At 35.3% G+C, this 20,478-nt stretch overlaps 4 protein-coding genes across 6 annotated transcripts; 3 read left to right on the top strand and 1 right to left on the bottom strand.

Annotated features, from left to right (window-relative positions):
* Window positions 1-3,032: 3,032 nt before the first annotated feature.
* On the top strand, window positions 3,033-6,422 carry LOC18042470 (eukaryotic translation initiation factor 5). The gene is made up of 2 exons (XM_006434030.2): window positions 3,033-3,209; window positions 4,425-6,422. The coding sequence occupies exon 2, from the start codon at window positions 4,766-4,768 to the stop codon at window positions 6,098-6,100; it is 1,335 nt and encodes a 444-aa protein (XP_006434093.1). The 5' UTR covers window positions 3,033-3,209; window positions 4,425-4,765; the 3' UTR covers window positions 6,101-6,422.
* Window positions 6,423-7,744: 1,322 nt separating this feature from the next.
* On the top strand, window positions 7,745-12,565 carry LOC18042469 (auxin response factor 17). Its single transcript, XM_006434028.2, has 3 exons — window positions 7,745-8,957; window positions 10,418-11,194; window positions 12,076-12,565. The coding sequence occupies exons 1-2, from the start codon at window positions 7,956-7,958 to the stop codon at window positions 11,150-11,152; spliced, it is 1,737 nt and encodes a 578-aa protein (XP_006434091.1). The 5' UTR covers window positions 7,745-7,955; the 3' UTR covers window positions 11,153-11,194; window positions 12,076-12,565.
* Window positions 12,566-13,177: 612 nt separating this feature from the next.
* LOC18042695 (protein GrpE) lies at window positions 13,178-16,010 on the top strand. Of its 3 annotated transcripts, none has more exons than XM_024184382.1 (4): window positions 13,178-13,538; window positions 13,887-14,396; window positions 15,439-15,631; window positions 15,845-16,010. In XM_024184382.1, exons 1-4 carry the CDS (start codon window positions 13,359-13,361, stop codon window positions 15,865-15,867), a joined length of 906 nt encoding a protein of 301 aa, XP_024040150.1. In that variant the 5' UTR covers window positions 13,178-13,358; the 3' UTR covers window positions 15,868-16,010. The 3 variants fall into 3 exon arrangements, with proteins under 3 accessions (XP_024040150.1, XP_006434089.1, XP_024040151.1); XM_006434026.2 differs by having other exon boundaries at window positions 15,842-16,010; XM_024184383.1 differs by lacking the exon at window positions 13,178-13,538 and adding an exon at window positions 13,550-13,668 and having other exon boundaries at window positions 15,842-16,010.
* Window positions 16,011-16,308: 298 nt separating this feature from the next.
* Window positions 16,309-19,141, bottom strand: LOC18042694. Its single transcript, XM_006434025.2, has 3 exons — window positions 18,810-19,141; window positions 18,552-18,708; window positions 16,309-16,830 (listed from the first exon to the last, which is right to left on the bottom strand). Coding segments are annotated over exons 1-3 (276 nt in total). The 5' UTR covers window positions 18,928-19,141; the 3' UTR covers window positions 16,309-16,829.
* Window positions 19,142-20,478: the final 1,337 nt, after the last annotated feature.

Raw genomic sequence — 20,478 nt, 5'->3', positions numbered from 1 at the left:
AATTAAAATAAGGAATTAGAATTAGAATAATTTATTTACTTGAACTATAGAAACCGTAATTAGAATAAGCTGTATTACCATTTGTTTATTTATTTTGTCTTAGAATGAAAATCATAATGAGTTAAATTGTAACATTGCTACAAAATTATTAATTAATTTTTATCACAATTATTATTTTATATTTTAATTATTGTTATTGTTATTATTATTCAAAAATTAATTATTAATAATAATTATCGTTAATTATTATTATTATTAACAATTTAACAAAAGATTATTATTAATTATTGTTAATAGATTAATTAATTATAATACTTTTTATTCTTGTTATTAATAATAAAAATAATAATCTATTTAAAGAATATAACTATATTTATGATTATAATAAAATAATAGTTATTAATTAAATAGAGGTCATTTTGGAAATTTAAAATTATAGGGGGCGAATTCGTACTTTGGGATTTCAATAAAATAAAATTCAGTGTATGGGATTAAACGAAATTTTATAATTCAGAAAGTTTCATAATACTTATGAATAAATTACAAATAATATAGAGTATAGGGGGCTCAATGAAATTTTAGATGCTGACCGTAACGTAATGTAACTTAGGCGGAACCTTATAATATTTTTGTCAATTACGTGGACAGATTCAAAATTTCAATCTATTTTAGGAATAAAAAATAAAAAATCAGACTCAGATGGTTGGACTTAGGACCGCCCCAATAGCATTGCTGATGGGCCTTTCATGGGCTGGAAGAGGCCTCTTTTGTTTCTTCAGCTTGGGCAGTCGTGCCTCTATGTTATTGCATTTTCTAGGGAACATTAACTAGCCCCCGGTTTTATCTGTTTTGACCCCAACAATCAGAATTCTTTTAGCTCTGGGTTTGTTAAGGGAATAGACCGCGTCTGTATAGTATAGTTCACTTCGGTTTTTCATCGTCGTTTGGTGAATGTAATTTACACACGGTAAAATAAAAAATGAAATTCATGAAAATATTCCTAATTTTTTAAAATATATTAAAATATTTTCTCTAATTATGAAAAATAAAGTCGTATTTTTAACTTACTAGTAAGGGCTCCGCCGAGTGGTTTCCCTTTCTCGTTCTTTGATTGGCCACGTGCGTTTAAATAGTAAGGGGTAAGAGGATTGAAATCATTAAATATATGCAATTTAGACTTTGTTCACTCATATTTTCTTTAAAAAATTATCAACTTGTGCGAAAAGAATAGAAAGTGAACAACTAACAAATGAATTTGTTGAGAATAATTGCACGCAATAATTGGATTTGAGTGAAATAAATAAGTAAGAGATGGTGATCATGATGTGTGAAATACTATGAAATGAGATTTGATATTATTCATGAAAGTTGTTAAATATTTCATTCCAAAAATAGAAAATTCGAAACAATTGGATTTATATATATAGATTTGATGCAGTTACTAATTCATGATCTGGCGTGTACGTAATCAAAACTTCATTCAACTTGCTTGATGTGTATCGATTTATAGATTAAGTAATTTGCCTATTTAAATCAATTAAACGTATGTTAAAAAAAAATCATACTAAACGTACTTTTATTTGCATTTAAAATTGTGCAATTGGGCAAAAGGTGGTTGGTCCATATGGAATGCAATCAAAGGCCTGATTGGTATCACACACCTAATCCATATTTTGTTTTACACAACTAGTATAAAGTTCAGAGTCTCATTTGCACACAGAAAGGGCAATATATATATATATATATATATATATATATATATATATATATAAAGTTCAGAGTCTCATTGGTCTTAAAAAACTCTTCAGAGAGATTTTTTTTTTCTTTTTTTGCGTTTTAATATAATAAAAATAAAATCTATAATTTGCTAACTCTTGGGACAGAATAGTCAATTAAACAATGGTAGATTTGGTCAAGATAACAAGATTAGTTTTAAAATCACAAATTATTTTGGGAATAATACAGCATCCTTGACCGTCAAGTAACCGATAGCCGGATAGGACCAGGTCGACATCGAAAAAACAAGAAACTATGACAATATGGCCACGGCATTATATAAAGTTTCTACAAACATCTAACAAAATGTGTCTTTTAGGCAAAGTTTCTTATTAATTTTCAGGAGATTAGACTTTGGACTTTGAATCAAGGAATATGTTGAGCTCAAGCAAAGGACAGGCGGCTACCTCATCACGAAGTTTATAGCATGATTTTTATTTTATTTTATTTTTTGGGTGATTTTTACTTTGACCAGTAATTAAATTTTATTAAAAATAAATATAAAATATTGTATTTATTATTTTCAAAAGAATAAATGTTTGTTTAATCATTGCATTTTGACTTAAGTATTTATTTAGTTCTTATATTTTAAAAAATATTTCAACACATCCATGTTCTTAAATATGTCACTCTATTGTTCTTAATTTTTATTTTTTTTTGCTTTTATAATAGGCCAAAACTTCTGACATTTATTTATTGAAAAAGTTAATTAGCAAATTTAGCAACAACTATTTATTAGTAAATTAACCAATAACTATCATTATAAAAGAACTGGTACTTTATGTGCCCTCGCAATAATATTACTAACTATTATTTTATAAATTAATTAATATTAGCCAACTTTAAATAATATTTAATACTCTTACAATAATCTTACTAATAGTTACTTATAAAAAAAATTAATTTATAAAATTAATCCTAAAATTAAAATAATAATAAAATTTACATTAGTTATTATTTTCTTTTTAAGACTAATTTGATAAATTAATATTTTTCATTAATACTCCTAAGAATATTATTGTAAATATATTATTATAAAAATAAAAATAAGAATAAAAATATAACATATTTAACAATAAAAATATTTTGATGTATTTTTTTAAAATATAAAAATCTAACCGACACTTAAAAATCAAAATATAAGAATTAAATATGTATTTATCTCATTCTAAAATTCACTGGTGTGAGGACAAAAGGGTAAATTAGGAGAAATATAATTTAAAAATATCCGCAATACGGTCGGTGGGCGAAACAGTTCAAACTTGAGAGACGCTGAGTTAGCCCTAAACTGGTTAAGCCTCTCGTATAAAACGCGCATCCCACCTCTCTTATAATTCTCGCATTATCCTCTCTTCGCACCGCATCGCATCGTATCTAAATCGGAGCTTCGTCTTCAATCTCTCTGTGTTTATATCATCATCTTATCATCTCAGGTATCATATTCAGATCTTTCACTTTTTCTTTTCTTTTCAGTTCTAGTATATACTTTTATTTTATTTTTATCTTTGCTTAATATTGCGGTCTTGTCGTGCTTGCTTGTTTGTTTGAATTTGTAATAGATGTTGCGATGTTGTTTTGCATGATCGGTAATGTAGTTTTATTGTATTTGATGTGAATCTTGTGTATTTGTTGTCTAACCATTTAGATCTATGATTTAGTCGGCCTTGTTTTATCTGAGCTGGTAGCTTGATTGATGACGATCAGATTGTAATTAGATTTACCGTGTTGGATTAATATTTGTAACCGCCTGTTATCTGATTGAGTGGATTGATTATAGGATTTTTTTCCACTTGAGATTCATTTATCTTTTTTGAATGATGATTTTGTTTTCGATTGTGTAAAAAGACAAAGCAATTTGTGATTACAATTGAGAATTTTTTGGGATTCGTTTCCTGATCCATGTTAATCAGAAATTGTCATTTAATTAATCATTGATTGTGTTTGAATTATTGAGAGACGCAATGGAACTTTAGTATTTATGAAGTTTGAAATTCTCATGTGTGTGTATATATGCTTGAGTGTCTAATCTAATAATTTAGACAGAGGACTTATTTGTTGTTATATATTTATCATCAGTCATGGCTGTGAATTTTATATTGTCTTGAGGTCTTGAGAACACTGAAAATGTTGTAATAGAGTTGAAGGGTGTTTATATTTTTCAGTCATGGCTGTTAATTAGCCTATTACATCCAAATCCCAGCGACATGGTTTGATTTGTATTTTGAATTCGTTATATCTATGTCTGGCACATGCACCAACAAAACTTGAATTCCCTTGACACCGCTCATGATTTCATGCATGCCAAATAAAACTGTTAATTTGCCAAAGAATCACGCACCTTTACTTGAAATCTCATCTCAAATTATAACAAGTTCTTCTAAGCCAACCTGTTAGGTCTGGCTGCCAAGCATGTTTATTGAATTCTCGAACTTGTGATGTTTACCTAATTACCTGAACTAACTTTTTTATTGTACAATGTAATGAGCATTTGAGCCCTGGTATTTTTATTTGGTTTCTATGTCTATATTTTTTTGACAGTTGATATTTATATCTATGATTTTGCTGAGAAACTGTGAATTATGATTATTTAATACTTTTATTTTGGTCTGTTCTCATAAATGAATGTGAATCACAATTATTTGTTTCAGAGGAAGTTGGCAGTTTAGTCTGCTGAGTTGCAGTCACAAAGTGGAGAGTGTTAAGTCTGAAGCTTTTTTTATGTCTGAACGGGCCTCTCTCTTTTTGTCATCAATTGGTTTGCTTGGAGAGTATTTCCCTACGTCTAGAAAAAAGAGCAGACATTCTTCTCATAAAGTTGGCTGCATGCATCTTGGCACATCTGAGGCATATACAACACGTATTGATTGCCTGTTTATGCGACCTTTTCCGATTGCAAGGAACTTGTCGGTTGAAGGGGGATTTCTTGTTGAAAGAGACAATACTACTGCTTGTTCATTAGCTTTCTGATTAATCTTACAAATCTATCAAGATGGCCTTGCAAAACATTGGTGCTTCCAATAGCGATGATGCCTTTTATAGGTATAAGATGCCGAAGATGATAACTAAGATTGAAGGAAGAGGGAATGGCATCAAAACCAACGTGGTTAACATGGTTGATATTGCTAAGGCCTTGGCCAGGCCTCCATCTTACACAACAAAATATTTTGGTAATGAGCTGGGAGCCCAGTCTAAATTTGATGAAAAGACCGGAACCTCTCTTGTCAATGGGGCCCATGACACTGCCAAGCTTGCAGGGCTTCTCGAGAATTTCATCAAGAAATATGTGCAGTGCTATGGTTGTGGTAACCCTGAAACTGATATAATCATTACAAAGACCCAGATGGTCAACCTGAAATGTGCTGCATGTGGGTTTGTCTCTGAGGTGGATATGAGGGACAAACTCACAACATTTATTCTGAAGAATCCTCCAGTGCAGAAGAAAACATCTAAGGACAAGAAGTCATTGAGGAGAGCTGAGAAGGAACGGCTCAAGGAGGGTGAGGCTGCCGACGAGGAGCTGAAGAAGATTAAGAAAGAGGCAGGAAAGAAGAAAGGCAGTTCTGCTAATTCAAAGGATGTTACTGCTAAAGGGGCATCAACCAAGAAAAAGGCCCATTCTTCTGATGATGATCACTCTCCATCTCGCAGCCAAGCAGATGAGAACGAACCGGCGATTGATGATGCTGACGATGATGATGACATCCAGTGGCAGACAGATACTTCACTGGAGGCAGCCAAGCAGCGGATCCAAGAGCAGTTGAGTTCTGTCACTGCCGATATGGTAATGCTTTCTACAACTGAAGAGAAGAAAAAGTCAGGGAAGAAGTCTCCAGACCGGGAGAGTAAGGGACATGAGAATGGAGCTAGTGGCCCTAACACCCATCTTGCTGATCAAATGAAGGATTTCCTGAAGAAGGGTGCCTCTGCCAGCCAATTTAAATCCTTTCTGGGATCACTCTCTGGGACTGCTCAAGTTATGGATGCTTTGTTTGTAGCTCTCTTTGATGGCATTGAGAAGGGTTTCGCTAAAGAGGTGACCAAAAAGAAGAACTACCTGGCTGCAGCAACTCAAGAGGAGGGATCACAGATGGTTCTGCTGCACTCTCTTGAGTCTTTCTGTGGAAAAGCAAGGCCTGCTGCAGTGAAAGAGGTGGCACTGGTTCTGAAAGCACTGTATGACAATGACTTGTTGGAAGAAGAGTTCATTTTGGATTGGTACCAGAAGGGCCTGGGTGGTGCCAATAAAAACTCACAAGTTTGGAAGAATGCCAAGCCAGTTATCGAGTGGCTCCAGAATGCCGAGTCTGAAACCGAAGAAGATTGATCGGTGAAATACACACTGGTTCATAAGTATTTGCTATTTACTATACTAATAGTGGTCCTATAATAAAACCTTAGCCTTTGTGGTCTGTTGTTACTGGTTTAATGGAGATGTCATGTCAGTAGTTATTAGTGGTAAAATCTGTCCTGTTTAGAATAAAATAGTAACTTAGAGCTGCCGTCTCTGTTCCCGATGTAATTTCATTGATATTGTGTATCAGCTTATTGGGTGTGGTCAGCTGAGTCTGTGTCAGTTCCATTACGGACATGATGTTGTAATATTGTGGGTGTTTCCGTTCAATTTGTTCATTATAATATATTTTCTAGGGAGCCCCTATGTTACAATTAATGTAACATACACACTCAACAACAACCACACAAATGATGGACCCACACAATTTGTGTGGTTGTTGTTGAGTGTGTATGTTACATTAATTGTAACATAGCATTTGCCTATTTTCTAATATAATGCCATCTTTCAAAACTGGGTTAGCAAAAGGATCTGAAAGCTTTCTGAGAGTAGCTAAAACGAAATGCGATTTAATGGATGCTTTGTCTCTCTGTCGCACCAGGCACGAACTTAGGCAAATTGTTTTACTCTTTTCTTCCCATTGCGCATTGCAGGAAACTGTTGATGACCCAACGGAATAACCAAACAAGCATAAAACGAGGTCGTGTACTGGCGGTCAGTGGTCTGCACACAGCATGAGACATCAAAATCTGGTCCTACGCCCCATGCTATTTGCTGTTACGGAATTCAAAGCTAATAAAATAACATTTTCCCGTTTTGTCCCTCTGTCTGTCTCCATCAGACAGTCAACCGACACCTCTCACTGTCTGACCTTTAATACCTCAACACCTGATTTGTTCATCAATCATCAGTCTTATCAATTACCACCATCTGAATAATTTCTGGACCGGACTCGGACTCAGCCAACCATTATTTCAATATCGTACAAGGGCGTCTTAGGGATTCGAAGATACATTCATTCCTCTTAACAGTAAATAGATCAACATCACAGGTCGGCGAGAATCATCTCCTCCCCCACAAAAAGGGAAAATAAAAAAAAAACGTTGTTCTTAAACCGTATTTCGGTATGCGTTGAAAACAACTTTGGTATCATTCGAATCGTATCGATTTCAGTCTCATTTAGTCCCTAAATAGAAAACATTAAAACGAGATTCACTCGCCTACATTGATAATGAATATCATTATCGTCTCGTTTTACATTAATAATACATGTAATGAAATACACTAATTGAAATTAATATTTTAAGACAGAATATTGTAAATAGTACTGCAGAGTAGCCGTTCAAGAGGTGTTAGATTTTCTATGCAAAATAACCCTTTACATTTCTCAAAACTGGCACAATACTAATTACCAAGACCCACATAATTAGTTTAGTTTAATTGATTACGCCTAATAATCAAAGACAAAGCCTCCTCCTCGTGTTTGCCACCTAGAAAACGAGTGAGCGTCACGGGCTCTCGTGATGATGATGTCAGAGCAAGAGGGTGTTGGGTGGAGCTGGCTGGTAGGGGCCCACGGATGGATTCACTGATTTGTCGTGGCTAAAACTGTAATTTGAAACGACCAATTAAAAGGAAGCATTTGAAAACAAAATAAAATAGTAGCACCGGCTCACTCCTCTATTCTTCGACCCCAATACGTCTCTCCCTCTCTCTCTACCCCTCATCAGACACTCGCGCCCACACTATAAACTATACTCATACAGCAAGCAAGTCTCAGCGAGAGAGAGAGAGAAGCAATGTCGCGATAACCCAAAAAAAAAATATCCCTTTGAGAAAAAAAAAACACTCTCCAGAGAGTGTAGCGCTTCCAACGAAACCCTAAGAAATGCCGTCTCAGCAGCCGTACTCTCCCGCCGAGCCACGCGCCGTGGACCCCCGCATCTGGCGCGCTTGTGCGGGCTCCTCCGTCCAAATTCCCTCCGTCAATTCTAGGGTATACTACTTCCCTCAGGGGCACGTGGAGCAATCCTGTCCTTCTATTACCCTCTCCGTCACGAAACCTTTCATCCCTTGCCTCATCACTCACGTCGAGTTCCTCGCCGACCCTGTAACCGACCAAGTCTTCGCCAAAGTCGTTCTTAATCCAATAACCGCTCTCGAACCTTCTAGAAACTTCCTCGAACAGCAACAGGAACAGCAGCCACGAGGCCTCAGCATTGGCAACGTTGAGGAGAACAACGTTGTGGCTTTTGCTAAGATTCTGACGCCGTCGGATGCGAATAACGGTGGGGGATTTTCCGTCCCGAGGTTCTGCGCCGATTCGATTTTCCCGCCACTCAACTACCAAGTTGATCCTCCTGTCCAAAACATATCCGTCACCGACATTCACGGCGCCGTTTGGGAGTTTCGCCACATTTATCGGGGGACGCCGAGGCGACACTTGTTAACTACCGGCTGGAGCAAGTTCGTGAACCGGAAGAAGCTAATCGCTGGAGATTCTGTCGTTTTCATGCGGGACTCAAGGGGCAAAATGTACATCGGACTCAGGCGATCCGTGAGGTACGGAAACAATGGAGATAGTGCTGGAGCTAGGTGGCGGGAGCAGACTGGTATGAAAGCAGAGGCAGTGGCGGTGGCTGTGGAAAGGGCGGTGCTGGGATTGCCATTCGAGGTGGTGTATTATCCCAGGGCAGGGTGGGCGGATTTTATAGTTAGGGCTGAGGTGGTTGATTCTGCGATGAGAGTTTTTTGGACAGCTGGGATGAGAGTTAAAATGGTAGTGGAGACGGAGGATTCATCCAGAATGACGTGGATTCAGGGCACAGTTACAGCTGCTTCTATGCCAGATAGGGGACCGTGGTGTGGTTCTCCATGGGGCATGCTTGAGGTACAATAGAATGTTTGTTTTTTTGTGATTATCTGTATCTATTCTGGTTTTGTGTCTTTGTTGTGATATGAGCAAATTTAGCGGCTTTGTTTTCTGTGTTAGAAGTGAAGCCTGATTTTAGGGAGTCAGTAGTGTGTTTTAGTGAGCACTTGGCTTTCTTAAAAGTGATTTCAAATTGTTGTAAGGGCTTTTCTGTCAATTTTGCAGAGTTTTCACTGAAATATGTGAAAGTGAGTCTATAAGTGCTTAATAGATGTTTCATAACATGCTGAAGGTCAATATCTTTGACAGCAGTTTCTACGAAAATACTACCAAATGCAGCTTATCTGATTCACGATTGACTTGTACTTTTAAAGTGCTGGATCCCATGATCCCAAGGTGCTTCTGTAGCAAATCTGTGCACAGAGTCAACTTATAATCAAAATATATTGAAAAGAATGATCTACATATAAAAGAACCAAATAATGTGCAGAAAGTGAAGCCAATATGCTCTATTGTCCCCAAAATGGGAGAGAATCAAGATTTTGTACAAATTTAATCTTCAAATGAGTAGACTGCCTAATTTAAGGCCATCGAAGTGAATTTCATTCCAAAAAGCAGTTTGTTTGCGAGATCCTTAACCTTGCCTCTGACAATGTTGTTTGATATCTCTGTTTACAAGTTAGAGGCAATTAATAAGCATGGTAAAATAATAGTTCTTAATATTGTACATTTTCTTTTGGTAATTTGGTGGAACCAATAGTCTGAATAAACTCCTGAGAGTTGTATAGCTTTTGTATCTGTTCATGGGTTCATTATGAGGTTATCATTTTATACAATATAGTTTCATGTTTTGTATGGAGTATTGCACCGTATTTGATACTGCAGCAATATTGTGCATGGACTATTGTTGTCAATCCCTTAGAAAGATTCACAACATAAATAGAGTATTTAATATTTGGACAACAAAATTTTGTGCTAAATTTAGGTCATCGTGAAGTCAGATCGTCAAAGAGCTTGTAGGTTATGACTAATGGCGTGTCTAATTGCAACTGGTATTAGAAGTTTGGACCCCAAGTGCATACAGTTTATCTCCCTTGTTTCTGTAAGTGTATGCTTAGATAATGTCATTGAACTGTGCCTGAAAATGATATTCTAAAGCTTTTATGCACTTTCTACTACTTGTATATATGAGGCCTATGTTTTGCACTTTCCTAAAATAGTTGAAATTGATGAAACTTGAAAATGAAAAAGTTTTTATTTTCTAGGATAACAGTATGTTATTTCTAAGAAGCAGTTCATTTTTATCCATGCTTGCTTTTTCCTTTTTCTCATAAAAATTAGAACAGTAGATTTTATGACAGTTTGATTCTGTGTGGTGATGACAAAACAGAGGAACTAAACTTTATTCTGTAACCTTCAAAATATTTTCATCCATTTACCTTTTGGACAATTTAAGATTTTGAAGTTTTATGTCACAGGTTACTTGGGATGAACCTGAAATTCTGCAGAATGCAAAGAGAGTAAGTCCCTGGCAAATTGAATTTGTTTCTCCCACACAACCACTTCATACCGCATTCCCTCCGGCAAAGAGACTGAAATTTTCTCCGAATTATGGATCAATGACTGATGTAGAAGAGGAAATCTTCTTTCCAGTGAACGGTTTAGGTAATTCAACAGTGGGGTGCCTGAACCCTTCATTGTTGAATTATAATACTTTTCCTGCTGGCATGCAGGGAGCCAGGCAAAATCCTTATAGCTTATTTAGTTTATCAAACTTCATAAGCGAGAATAATCATCAGATGTCCTCTGATGGTATCTTTGGCAACAACATGGTGCCAAAGTTGAGACGTGTGTCCACTGAGCTGAACATTGGCAGTTCACAGTCTGACAACTTATCACCCGATAGCCACAGTAGTGTGCATTCCTTTGGCACTGAACTTGGTGGGAACCAGGGCTGTAACTCGACAAAAGTTGGTGTTAGGTCAATTCAGTTGTTTGGTAAGATCATACATATGAAGCAGCCTGTTGAAAGTGGTTTTGGTGATGTTGTTTGCCCGCATGATGATGGTAGTAAAGGGTTCAGTGAAAGGGAAGATGTGAATTTGCCATTGGATTTGTCCTTGACTTACACAGAACTGCTCAACAGGTTTGGTATCCAAGGTCGTGGCTCAGAAGTTGAAGATGAAGTAGTTGCTGAAGCTTGCTCTTTATGAAAAAATAATTGTGCAATGAAATGCAGATATGTTCCTGTGCAGGTATGCTTTTCTATGAATTGACTCTTCCAGGTTGATGAATAATGAAAAATTCTGTTGATGCTTATTACTGTCAAATTTTAGTTAGTTCCGTTTGATGATGCTGTTATATGTATATTAACCTATGATGCATGTTATATTAAGGCATTTCTTTGTTTTTTGGAGTACAAGAAAGCCAGTAGTCCTGTGGTATAACTTTGAGTGAACTGTTCTTCTGTTAGCTTTTGGGGTTATTTAATTATTAATAACTGTAACTTCTCTTTTTAATGTCTGAATTTGCTGGATATAGAAAGGAAGACAACAGAAATCTTCCTTAATTGCTTTTTGCATTCTCTTACGTGGAACATATGAATTGTTGAATAACAGAAGCCTTACTTAATTCTTCAAAATTGTATTTTCCCTTCGTTAATTACTACTCTGCATTTCATGTTGTAGTAGAAGATAAATCTGGAATGTTTGCTAGGGTTATTAGGTCAAATACTCATCAAATTTGTTATTAGGTCAAATACTCATCAAATTTGCTATTAGGTCAAATACTCTCATCAAATTTGTTATGTTGACGAGGTGGTGCTGTTGAAAACTAAAAAAAGGTTGGCTGGTTCTTAGAAAACCTTAAATTGATTGGTTGTAGTCAATCTTGCGCATGGTTGTAACGCATTTGGGAATTTTAATAATTTTAGGTCATTGGTTTTGACCTCTTCTCATCCATGGATCTGAATGAGTGCTAATAAATTTGGAAGCTAGAAATATTAATTGGCTAAATACTATTTATTTCCTTGTCAACCCTGATGAGGAAATTTATTTATTGTACTCTTATTGTGTTTTTTATGCTTTCATTACTGCTGCATTATGACATTCTCTATTGATTTTTTTTTTTTTTGTAGGTACTCTGGCAGGTGGGAGCAGGAAGATGACTTGGTGGGCTTTGTCAGTACTAGTTTGTGTATGCTAGTTTGTTTAGGTGGTTATGATGAAAACTTGGAGCTATCGTAGACTTAGTTATACCAGTTAAATCAAGTACTATATGTTGGTGTGGGAATTTCATATTGCTGTGGAATTATAGTTTTGGTTTTGTTTTGTTTCAGGAAACTTGGTTGAGTTTGTTTCTAGAAATAACTCTGGTTTTCCGCAGCACAATCTGTGGCCAGAAAAGAAAAGAAAGTATTTTTTTCTGGTCAGAAGCAGAATGCTTGCTTAGGAACATCAAATATGTGTAGTGAAAGAGGATGTGCAAAATGCTTTTTACTATATTATGCCCAAGTTTTCCTCCTTACCTCCAGGCAAATCAGAAAGATGTGTAAATACAGGACAACGGTATTCCAACTAGATGCCTTTTGATTTTATATGACGCTATTTGAATGGATGATTTGGTTTAAGCTGAAAGGAATTGTTACTGCTTTTAACTTCTTGATAATAAATGTAAGCGTACTGATTTAAAAAAAACAAAAAAAAAACAAAAACAAAAATATGATGAGAAGGCAATTGAACTGAGTTGCTTTTGAGCACTCCAGAGAAAAAATAGAAACTCCTGTGTTGTAAGATATCCCATTCCTCCCTTCAAAACCGGGATCTTCTGAATACTGTATACAGCCATAACTATGAGATCTACTGGATGAATGCAAATGTGACTATCAGGCTTAAGTTTCAACTTCAGATAACGAATTGAATCTCCGGTAGAAGTGAAATTCACCTTTTTTTTTTTTTCTTTTTCTGAATCAATCTCATAAAATCCTTTCAAGTGGACAAATTTGTACTATCAGTTGGCTTGAAACTTTTGAGAAAGTGCTGCAGATGTATGACTATGTTTTTAATTTTTAACTTTTGCTGAAACCATGTTGTTTATTTATTTATTTTCAAATAAACTAAATGAGCAAATAAATAACGGCATTGCTAAATATTATTTCCCACCAACCCCAACAAAAAAGAAAAAAGAAAAAAGAAAAAAGAAAATAAATTATCAACTCGTATCCGAAAGTCCGGATAAATCTAGAACATGATAATAACGGAGGGGCGACAGGGGACGGGGAAGGCAGCACCCAGCTGGGAAGCGAAAACCCTTTGGTGTGAATATTGAAAACATAATAAAAGCTAAATTGAGGAAGAGAAAACAGCTCTTCACTAAAAGAGTAGGCGTTAATCAATTATCAATCAGTCTGAAGTCAATCGAATGGCTGTTGCGCTCTCAAACCACTCCTTCTTAGCTTCTCCGCGCCTTTCTTCTTCTGCTTCTCTGTATAGACACAGAAAAACCCTAGCCCTTCACTCTTTCAATCGGAGACCTCCTCTCTTAAACCTAGAACTTCCCCTTCACAACAATACAGCGCCTGGCTTCAAGTCTTTCTTCGCTGTACGCTTTTCTTTTTATCAAATGTTTGGAAATACTGAAGTTTAATGCAAACTTTATGGTTAAATTGCCTCGTCTAAGATTATGTAACGTACCTTATGGATTTTATAACTCATCGTTCAGTTGTTATCATGTATTACTTCTTCTTCTTCTAGGCTACATATTTAATCATTCATGTTGTTACATATTTAATTGTTTTTGTTGCTTTAATTGGAGTTTGATATGTTTCCATGCTATTGTTTTAATGTCGTGCAAAGTGTCTTGTAAAGTAAACAATGAGAAACTATTCGGTTTCATTTTTTCATTCCCAGTTTTCTTTAGATGATTTGTACTCTTGGCTTTTCTTGTTAGATAAATAACAAGGAGGGTTTCCATGATGGTGAACAAGCCTCTGGAAGTGAAGCAGATCAGAAACATCTGTTGAATCTGAAGACATTGATTGAAGCCTACAAGGAGGCTGTGTCTAATGGAGATGAAAAGGCTGTATCTGATATCGAAGCTCGAATTTTTATAGTACAATATGAGAAGAATGAATTGTTACAGAAAGTTTCCTCACTATCAGCGGAGATAACCTCTGGGAAGGAGAAATGCATCCGCTTGCAAGCAGATTTTGAAAATTCTAGGAAGAGATCGGAGAAGGAGAGGCTGGCTGTAAGGTCTGATGCCCAGGGCGAAGTGATTGAGAGACTTTTGCTTTTGGTGGACAGTTTTGAGAGAGCGAGACTGCAAATCAAACCAGAGACAGAAAAGGAGAAAAAGATAGATACAAGTTATCAAGGTATATATAAGCAATTTGTGGAGATCATGAGGAGCATGCAAGTAGCTGTAGTGCCAACTGTGGGAAAACCTTTTGATCCCGCGGTGAGTGAACCTTGGAGACTACTTCTGTTTGCATTTCTTATTCTTTTAATCTGCTACTGCGTCCACGCTGCGTGAAATTTTTTTGCAAGCAGTTTTCCCCTTATAATATACAAGGATTGGAATAATTTATGGAAGTTCAAAAGATTATCTATATTTCATTTTTTCATAATCTCTTTTTTTGCTTATGTTAAACAATCTTATGCAAAATGGCTGGAGCCTGTGCCATCTTTTTGGTTAATGTCATGGAAGGATAAAATAGTTGTGATGCGGAAAATACATCTGTCTTGAAATCAGGGGATGAATTTGATATGGAGGTTATCTGACATCTTGAGTGAAAAATTTGAGAAAAAAAGGCTCGAATATCTGCTTAGCAAAACGTTGGATCGTTCTACTCAGGTTTTAGGTTCAGTAGAACGACAATTTCTTATCTTACAGCATGAGAACTTCTGTTCTGTGTACATTCTTGATTGGCATTCTCCATTGAATTTTCAACTCCTACAAATTCACAAAATATCTTATGGTAGGTCTACCTGTTTCCAACTGGATGTTCTAAAGAAGAAAACAAGTTACGAAACGGGCATTATACTTGTTGAGTTTAAGTGGAATTTGACAATTTATTAGTTACAAGTTATGAAACTGGCATTGTACTTGTTGAATTAAAGTAGAATTTTACAATTTATTAGTTTAGTTTAGTGTTTCTTGCCTTAGATTTGAGGGGTGGTATTGTTTATCCTCTTTGTGTGTAGAAACATTAAATTACGGAATTAGTTTTATATAATTCCTTTGGTTCTTAATGACACCATGCTCTGCTTCTTTTTGGATTTTATCCTGAAGGAATGTAAAGGTGGCTCCCTTCGATCTTGTAATCAGGAAGTCAGATTAGCTTCATGGTTCATTATAGTTCCAAGTTCTTCTTTGTAGAGGTTCAGTTATCAGATAATTTATCGTGGAGTCTGCATTTGTAGACATTATTAGCTTATAACTCATACTTTGCAGTTTGTTCCCAGCCATTTTCTGATTTCTTCAATTTTATTCCTTGTAGGTGCATGAGGCCATTGCACGAGAGGAATCTGAAGAGTTCAAGGAAGGGATTATTATTGAAGAAACCCGCCGTGGGTTCCTTCTTGGAGATCGGCTTATCAGACCAGCAAGGGTAAAAGTTTCTGTAGGGCCTGGTCGAAAGAAAGCCTCCGTGGCTAATGAGAAATCTGCTGGGCAACCTGCAACAGCTGCAGGTGTAGATAATCAATAATCTTTTGTTTCGCGAGCTTAAGTATTCCAAATAGAGATTTTTTTCCTTCCATCTGCAGTCTTGGCTAAAAGCATGTTGCATATTTTTATACATTCTTTTGCTACCAAAGGCAAATGTAATCATTCGGTGGAATCATCCAGCCACTCTTTTCAAGTTCTGCATTTTAACTGATTTTTTTTTTTTTTGTTTTCAGAAGAGGGCTCACCACTACACGAATGACTTGGAACATACTTGTTAATTAATGCGTGTTTGTTGGGGAAATGGAACTTCAACCAATTTTCTGCCTATGATACCCATTTTCATACCGAACTCAGAAACTGTCATTCAAATTCTAAATTACTCTTCATGTTCTGAGGATCCCTAACACGAGTAATGGGAAGAGAGAGATACATTACATGTCTACATCCAAAATTAAAGCGGAATTTTTTTTTTAAAAAAAAAAAGCCCTCTTTTTCAAGGGATAAAAACAAATGAAAATAAAATCATTATAGACCTAATGGGATATATCATTATGATGCTTTGACATTGCTAATGGGATCCAGTCCAGCACATATAACGGAGATTTAGATTTTAGATCCTCTAGGGTCCTGTCATTTTGAGCCTTAAAATGAAAGAAAGATCTATATAAAACACCTCTTGCGGATATTGTTCAGAATGATGTCTGCAAAATAATGAATCTTATACAATAATAAAAAATGTTAAAAAGTTATACTTCTTCTTCTCGGAGTTTCATTTACAAATAAAATTTGCATCTAAATGTAATTGACCGCCTGAATTTGGAGTTGGCCACTCTAAAGAAGCATGTGATTATAAGCTAGCAAAACCCTTTCATAAGTCTTCAACAAATGTCCGGCCGTCAGAGATCTGAGTATAACATTACATTTAATTTCTTCATGGCCTTCAAAAGGAACTGCTTTCCAGACCTTATTATGAAAAAAAAATTAATTACACTTGTACAAATTATTTAAGCCAACAATAAGAAATGAGAGTATCACAAATCTATGTACAGTGGAAATAAATTCCAATCTTCAGACTGTAGGAAATGTGGTGTTTAATTCCTTTCTTGGAATCGAACGTTTAATATGTTTTCTGTGCATCTGCTACATAAGGGCCCTCTCTTAATCCATCAAAGTATCACACATACCAGAGTTCAAGAAGTCCAGCTGAAGCTCAACCACTTTTCTGCATCACCAATTAATGCTATCATCAGATTCCACAAATCATACAGACTGCAATAGAAGTATAGGAGTGCCATTAGTGTACAACTGCGTGTGTGTCAAGCTCCCATTGGGAGGAGCTGAGCTGTGGAGCCCACAAGCCCCCAATGGGAGCTTGACACATCACGCACTATAATGCGACTTCGCGCACATGATCATCCCCCTAGAAGTATATAATACACTCAATAGTGCTTTTGGATGCCTATAAAATCTTAACAAGCTTCAAATATTGATTTTGGGCAAATACTTTCACAAGAAAGATAGAAACATAAAACATTGGAAAAATGAGGACACAGCAGGTGAATCTTTTAGTTATATAAGTTATGGCAAAACATCCAAACACTTTGAAAACTAAATCTCTGCTGAGGCCTGCATGAAGGAAGAACTAAAGTCATGGCTACAAATTTAAAGCACACATCCTTAAGCTTATTAATCGATCAAAACTGAATGGGATTGTAAGGATGCTTTTGGTCTAATAATCAAGAATACAGGAGAAATCAATCATCTAAGAGTTAGCTGGTTACTGCAAGGCACAAGCATATCATGATCTTTAAATGGAAAAAAACTGAAATGAAGAGAATTGCCCTGCCTTTCAATTTCAACTTTTCACCATGGCAGAATCAAACGCAAGGTAGAGAACCTCTAGTTCAACAAAATGGTATAAAAAAAAAGATAAATGGTAATTGCCCATGGAATGCTTGCAGCTACCATACAATCTTCTTTCACTGACAATCTAGAATGGGTCTAACATAAGAAACTATCAAGAAAGAATTAGTCTAGCTCTAGTTTCAATCAATTGAACAATTGAACTCCAGCAACATGCATATTGAGCATATTGCATAGCAATTTTGAGATATGGAAATCCAAGAAAAAAGAAGGAACTGTGTGAGAGAAAAGAATGAAGAGTGCAAGTCAAACAGAAATTGAAAGAAAAGAACACACATGGGATAGTCAGTGACACGTATTTCGCTCTCATCCCCCACAAAATAAAAACGCTAAGTTACAAAAGTTTCTTGAAGTATATATAACAAAGTAATATCAGGCATCACTTCTCCTTTGATAGAACTTCACTCTTCCTAGATGACACTGACAATGGAAGATGATCTACTTTGTCAAACCTTAGTTCCATTAAAGCATTAAAGAGTCTACAAATGATGTGCTCAGTAGCCAGACCAGATATTCCACAGACTTCGTATGTGATTGATCAGTAAATTCAATCATGAAGATATTTTAACCATAAGTAAGCTATCATAATCATTAGTTATGTTAAACTACCCAGGAATTATAACCACAATGTCTTGGAGTCTCAGTAGCATAATCGATGAATGTGACAAGAATAGTAACTAGGCTTCTTGCATTTACATGCAATTGATCTCTAGTGTCTCAACTGATGATTCACACAGCTCAAATCTGAGATTAGTTGGTGGAATCTAAATGCCAAATATACAATCCTATATGTACCCCCAAAAAAAAAGGGATTGGACCGTATTTATATCACTTGCATAACAGCAGCCGTTAAAGCTCTGATACCAGGGGAATTTGGTAATTAATTACACCACAGTCCAAACAATGGAATCTAAATTATTTCTAACAAATTCAATTCATATAGCTACTCGTTTGGTAATTAATTACACCACTAATCGCAGTATTGAATAGTAACAAAAAAAAAAACAGGGCAGAGTTTACCAGTCAGAAGCAGAATTTGTAGCATTGATGCCTTTGTAGAATCTGGAAAAACGACGACGTAGTGGCGGTTTCGGAATGACAGGTTTCTTTCGCATGCCGAAGATTTCCTGTATTAAAGGAACGTGAACCAGAACTAGCTTCCACGCCAAAAACCATCCTGTAATTAAAAAAAGAAAAAAAAAACTGAGCTTGAAAAATCAATTCTTTACAACAATAGATTGCATAAGATTGGTAAGAGATAGAAAATTGTTTTCTTACCGAGTAGAATGAAGAAGAGAGCAAATGAGATGGCGAGAATCGGACGTAGAAGAAATAAATTGAAATAATTCCAGTAATAAAGAGAATTAGCTGCGATTGATGAAGAAGACGACTCCATTGACAAGTTTACGAGCTAACTTCAGCTACGCAAAGTATCTTTTATTTTTAAAATTTATTGCGTTTCCTTTTTTTTTTTTTTTTTTTTTGGCTTCGTGAGTGGATGGTTCGGGCTCGTCGACTGGCCGGACTATCGGGTCTGGGTTGTTGGCGGCTCATCAAATCGGTCCACACCGACTTAAGAATTTGTGCGGACTTGCCACCTCTATGACTACGTATCACGTATGTATTTAACTCATTTAAAAAAAAAAAGGGATTAATTTGACTATTGTTAAATCAATTCGCTTGCTTTCGAAATTTTGAATTTATCTCACTTTTGAAAAAAAAAAATTTACTAAAAAAATAATAATACATTCTATATAATAGGGGCATCTTTTTCATACCATCTATTAAAACAATTATGTGTTTTTATTTTTTTATTTTTTTAATTTCACCATCAAATCATTATCTTCTTTGATTCATTTCAAAGTAAAAAAATGTGGTTTTTTTTTTTTTTTTAATTTAGCCTAAAGACCATACAATCTCCTTCCCAATTGGGGTTGGAACCCCAATCCTTTTATTTACAAGATAAGAGATCTTACTCAAATAAAAAAAGATAAGAGATCTTGCTCAAATAAAAAATTTCATTGCTACAAAAAAAAAAGAGAGTCATACTTTAATATAAATGTCTGTACAATTTTTTTTTTTTTGGAATAAATAAACCATACTTGACATAAGAAACATTACTATTTTTAATTTGAGTTATGTGTAAGATCTTCAAGTTAAACTAGTGCTTTTATCTCTACTTCTGATCATATTTACTTAACTAAACTTGTTTAATTTTCGGATGTGATGTTATGAATAACATATATGTGAGGGTTTATGTTAGTTTTTGTTCCCCACCTTTATGGGGTTTTATGGGTATATAAACGTGTGGAAAACCCATTGTTTGAAAAGTTTTTTATTATATTTTCCCATCCATAAAAAATAAAAATGGTGTATATGAGAAGATGAGATTGATTTTAAGTATGGTGTGAAAACTCGAACCCCATATTTGGTTATCTAAACTATGGCTAATCAGTGTAGTCATGAAATACAAATTTACATATTTAAGTGATAATATCTAATTTATCATTTAATAATACCATTCACCTAAAGTAAATTTAAGGACGAATATTCTGATCTTTTTTTATTGAGTAAAAATTTCTCTTTTTTTTATTGAGTAAAAAAGACAAAAATTGAACGGTTCATAAATAGAAAAACCAATTGACTTGTGTTTAGTTAAACTCAAAACTGAAATGGATCAACAAATCCATTGATTCTTTCAATTAAATTTAAAAATTATAAATAATAAATTCAATTTCTAACTCTACAACTTAAAAAAGCACTCTCCTCCCTCGTTATCTCTCCCACACCTCACTCATGATTTCAAGCCAACCCACCCTATCCACCAACGTCACCCTTCAACCACCCCTTCCGCAGCTCCGCTGCTTGTATTGATACAGTCATCTTCGCCTCTGCCAGCCACACTATTTTCGTCAATCTTTTGTTACAGTGCTCATCTCTTCGGCCA

The sequence above is a fragment of the Citrus clementina genome, unplaced genomic scaffold, assembly GCF_000493195.1.
Source record: "Citrus clementina cultivar Clemenules unplaced genomic scaffold, Citrus_clementina_v1.0 scaffold_5, whole genome shotgun sequence".
Taxonomy (NCBI): domain Eukaryota; kingdom Viridiplantae; phylum Streptophyta; class Magnoliopsida; order Sapindales; family Rutaceae; genus Citrus; species Citrus x clementina.
The sequence above is the reverse complement of the archived record's forward strand: the minus strand, read 5'-3'. Positions and strand labels throughout refer to the sequence as shown.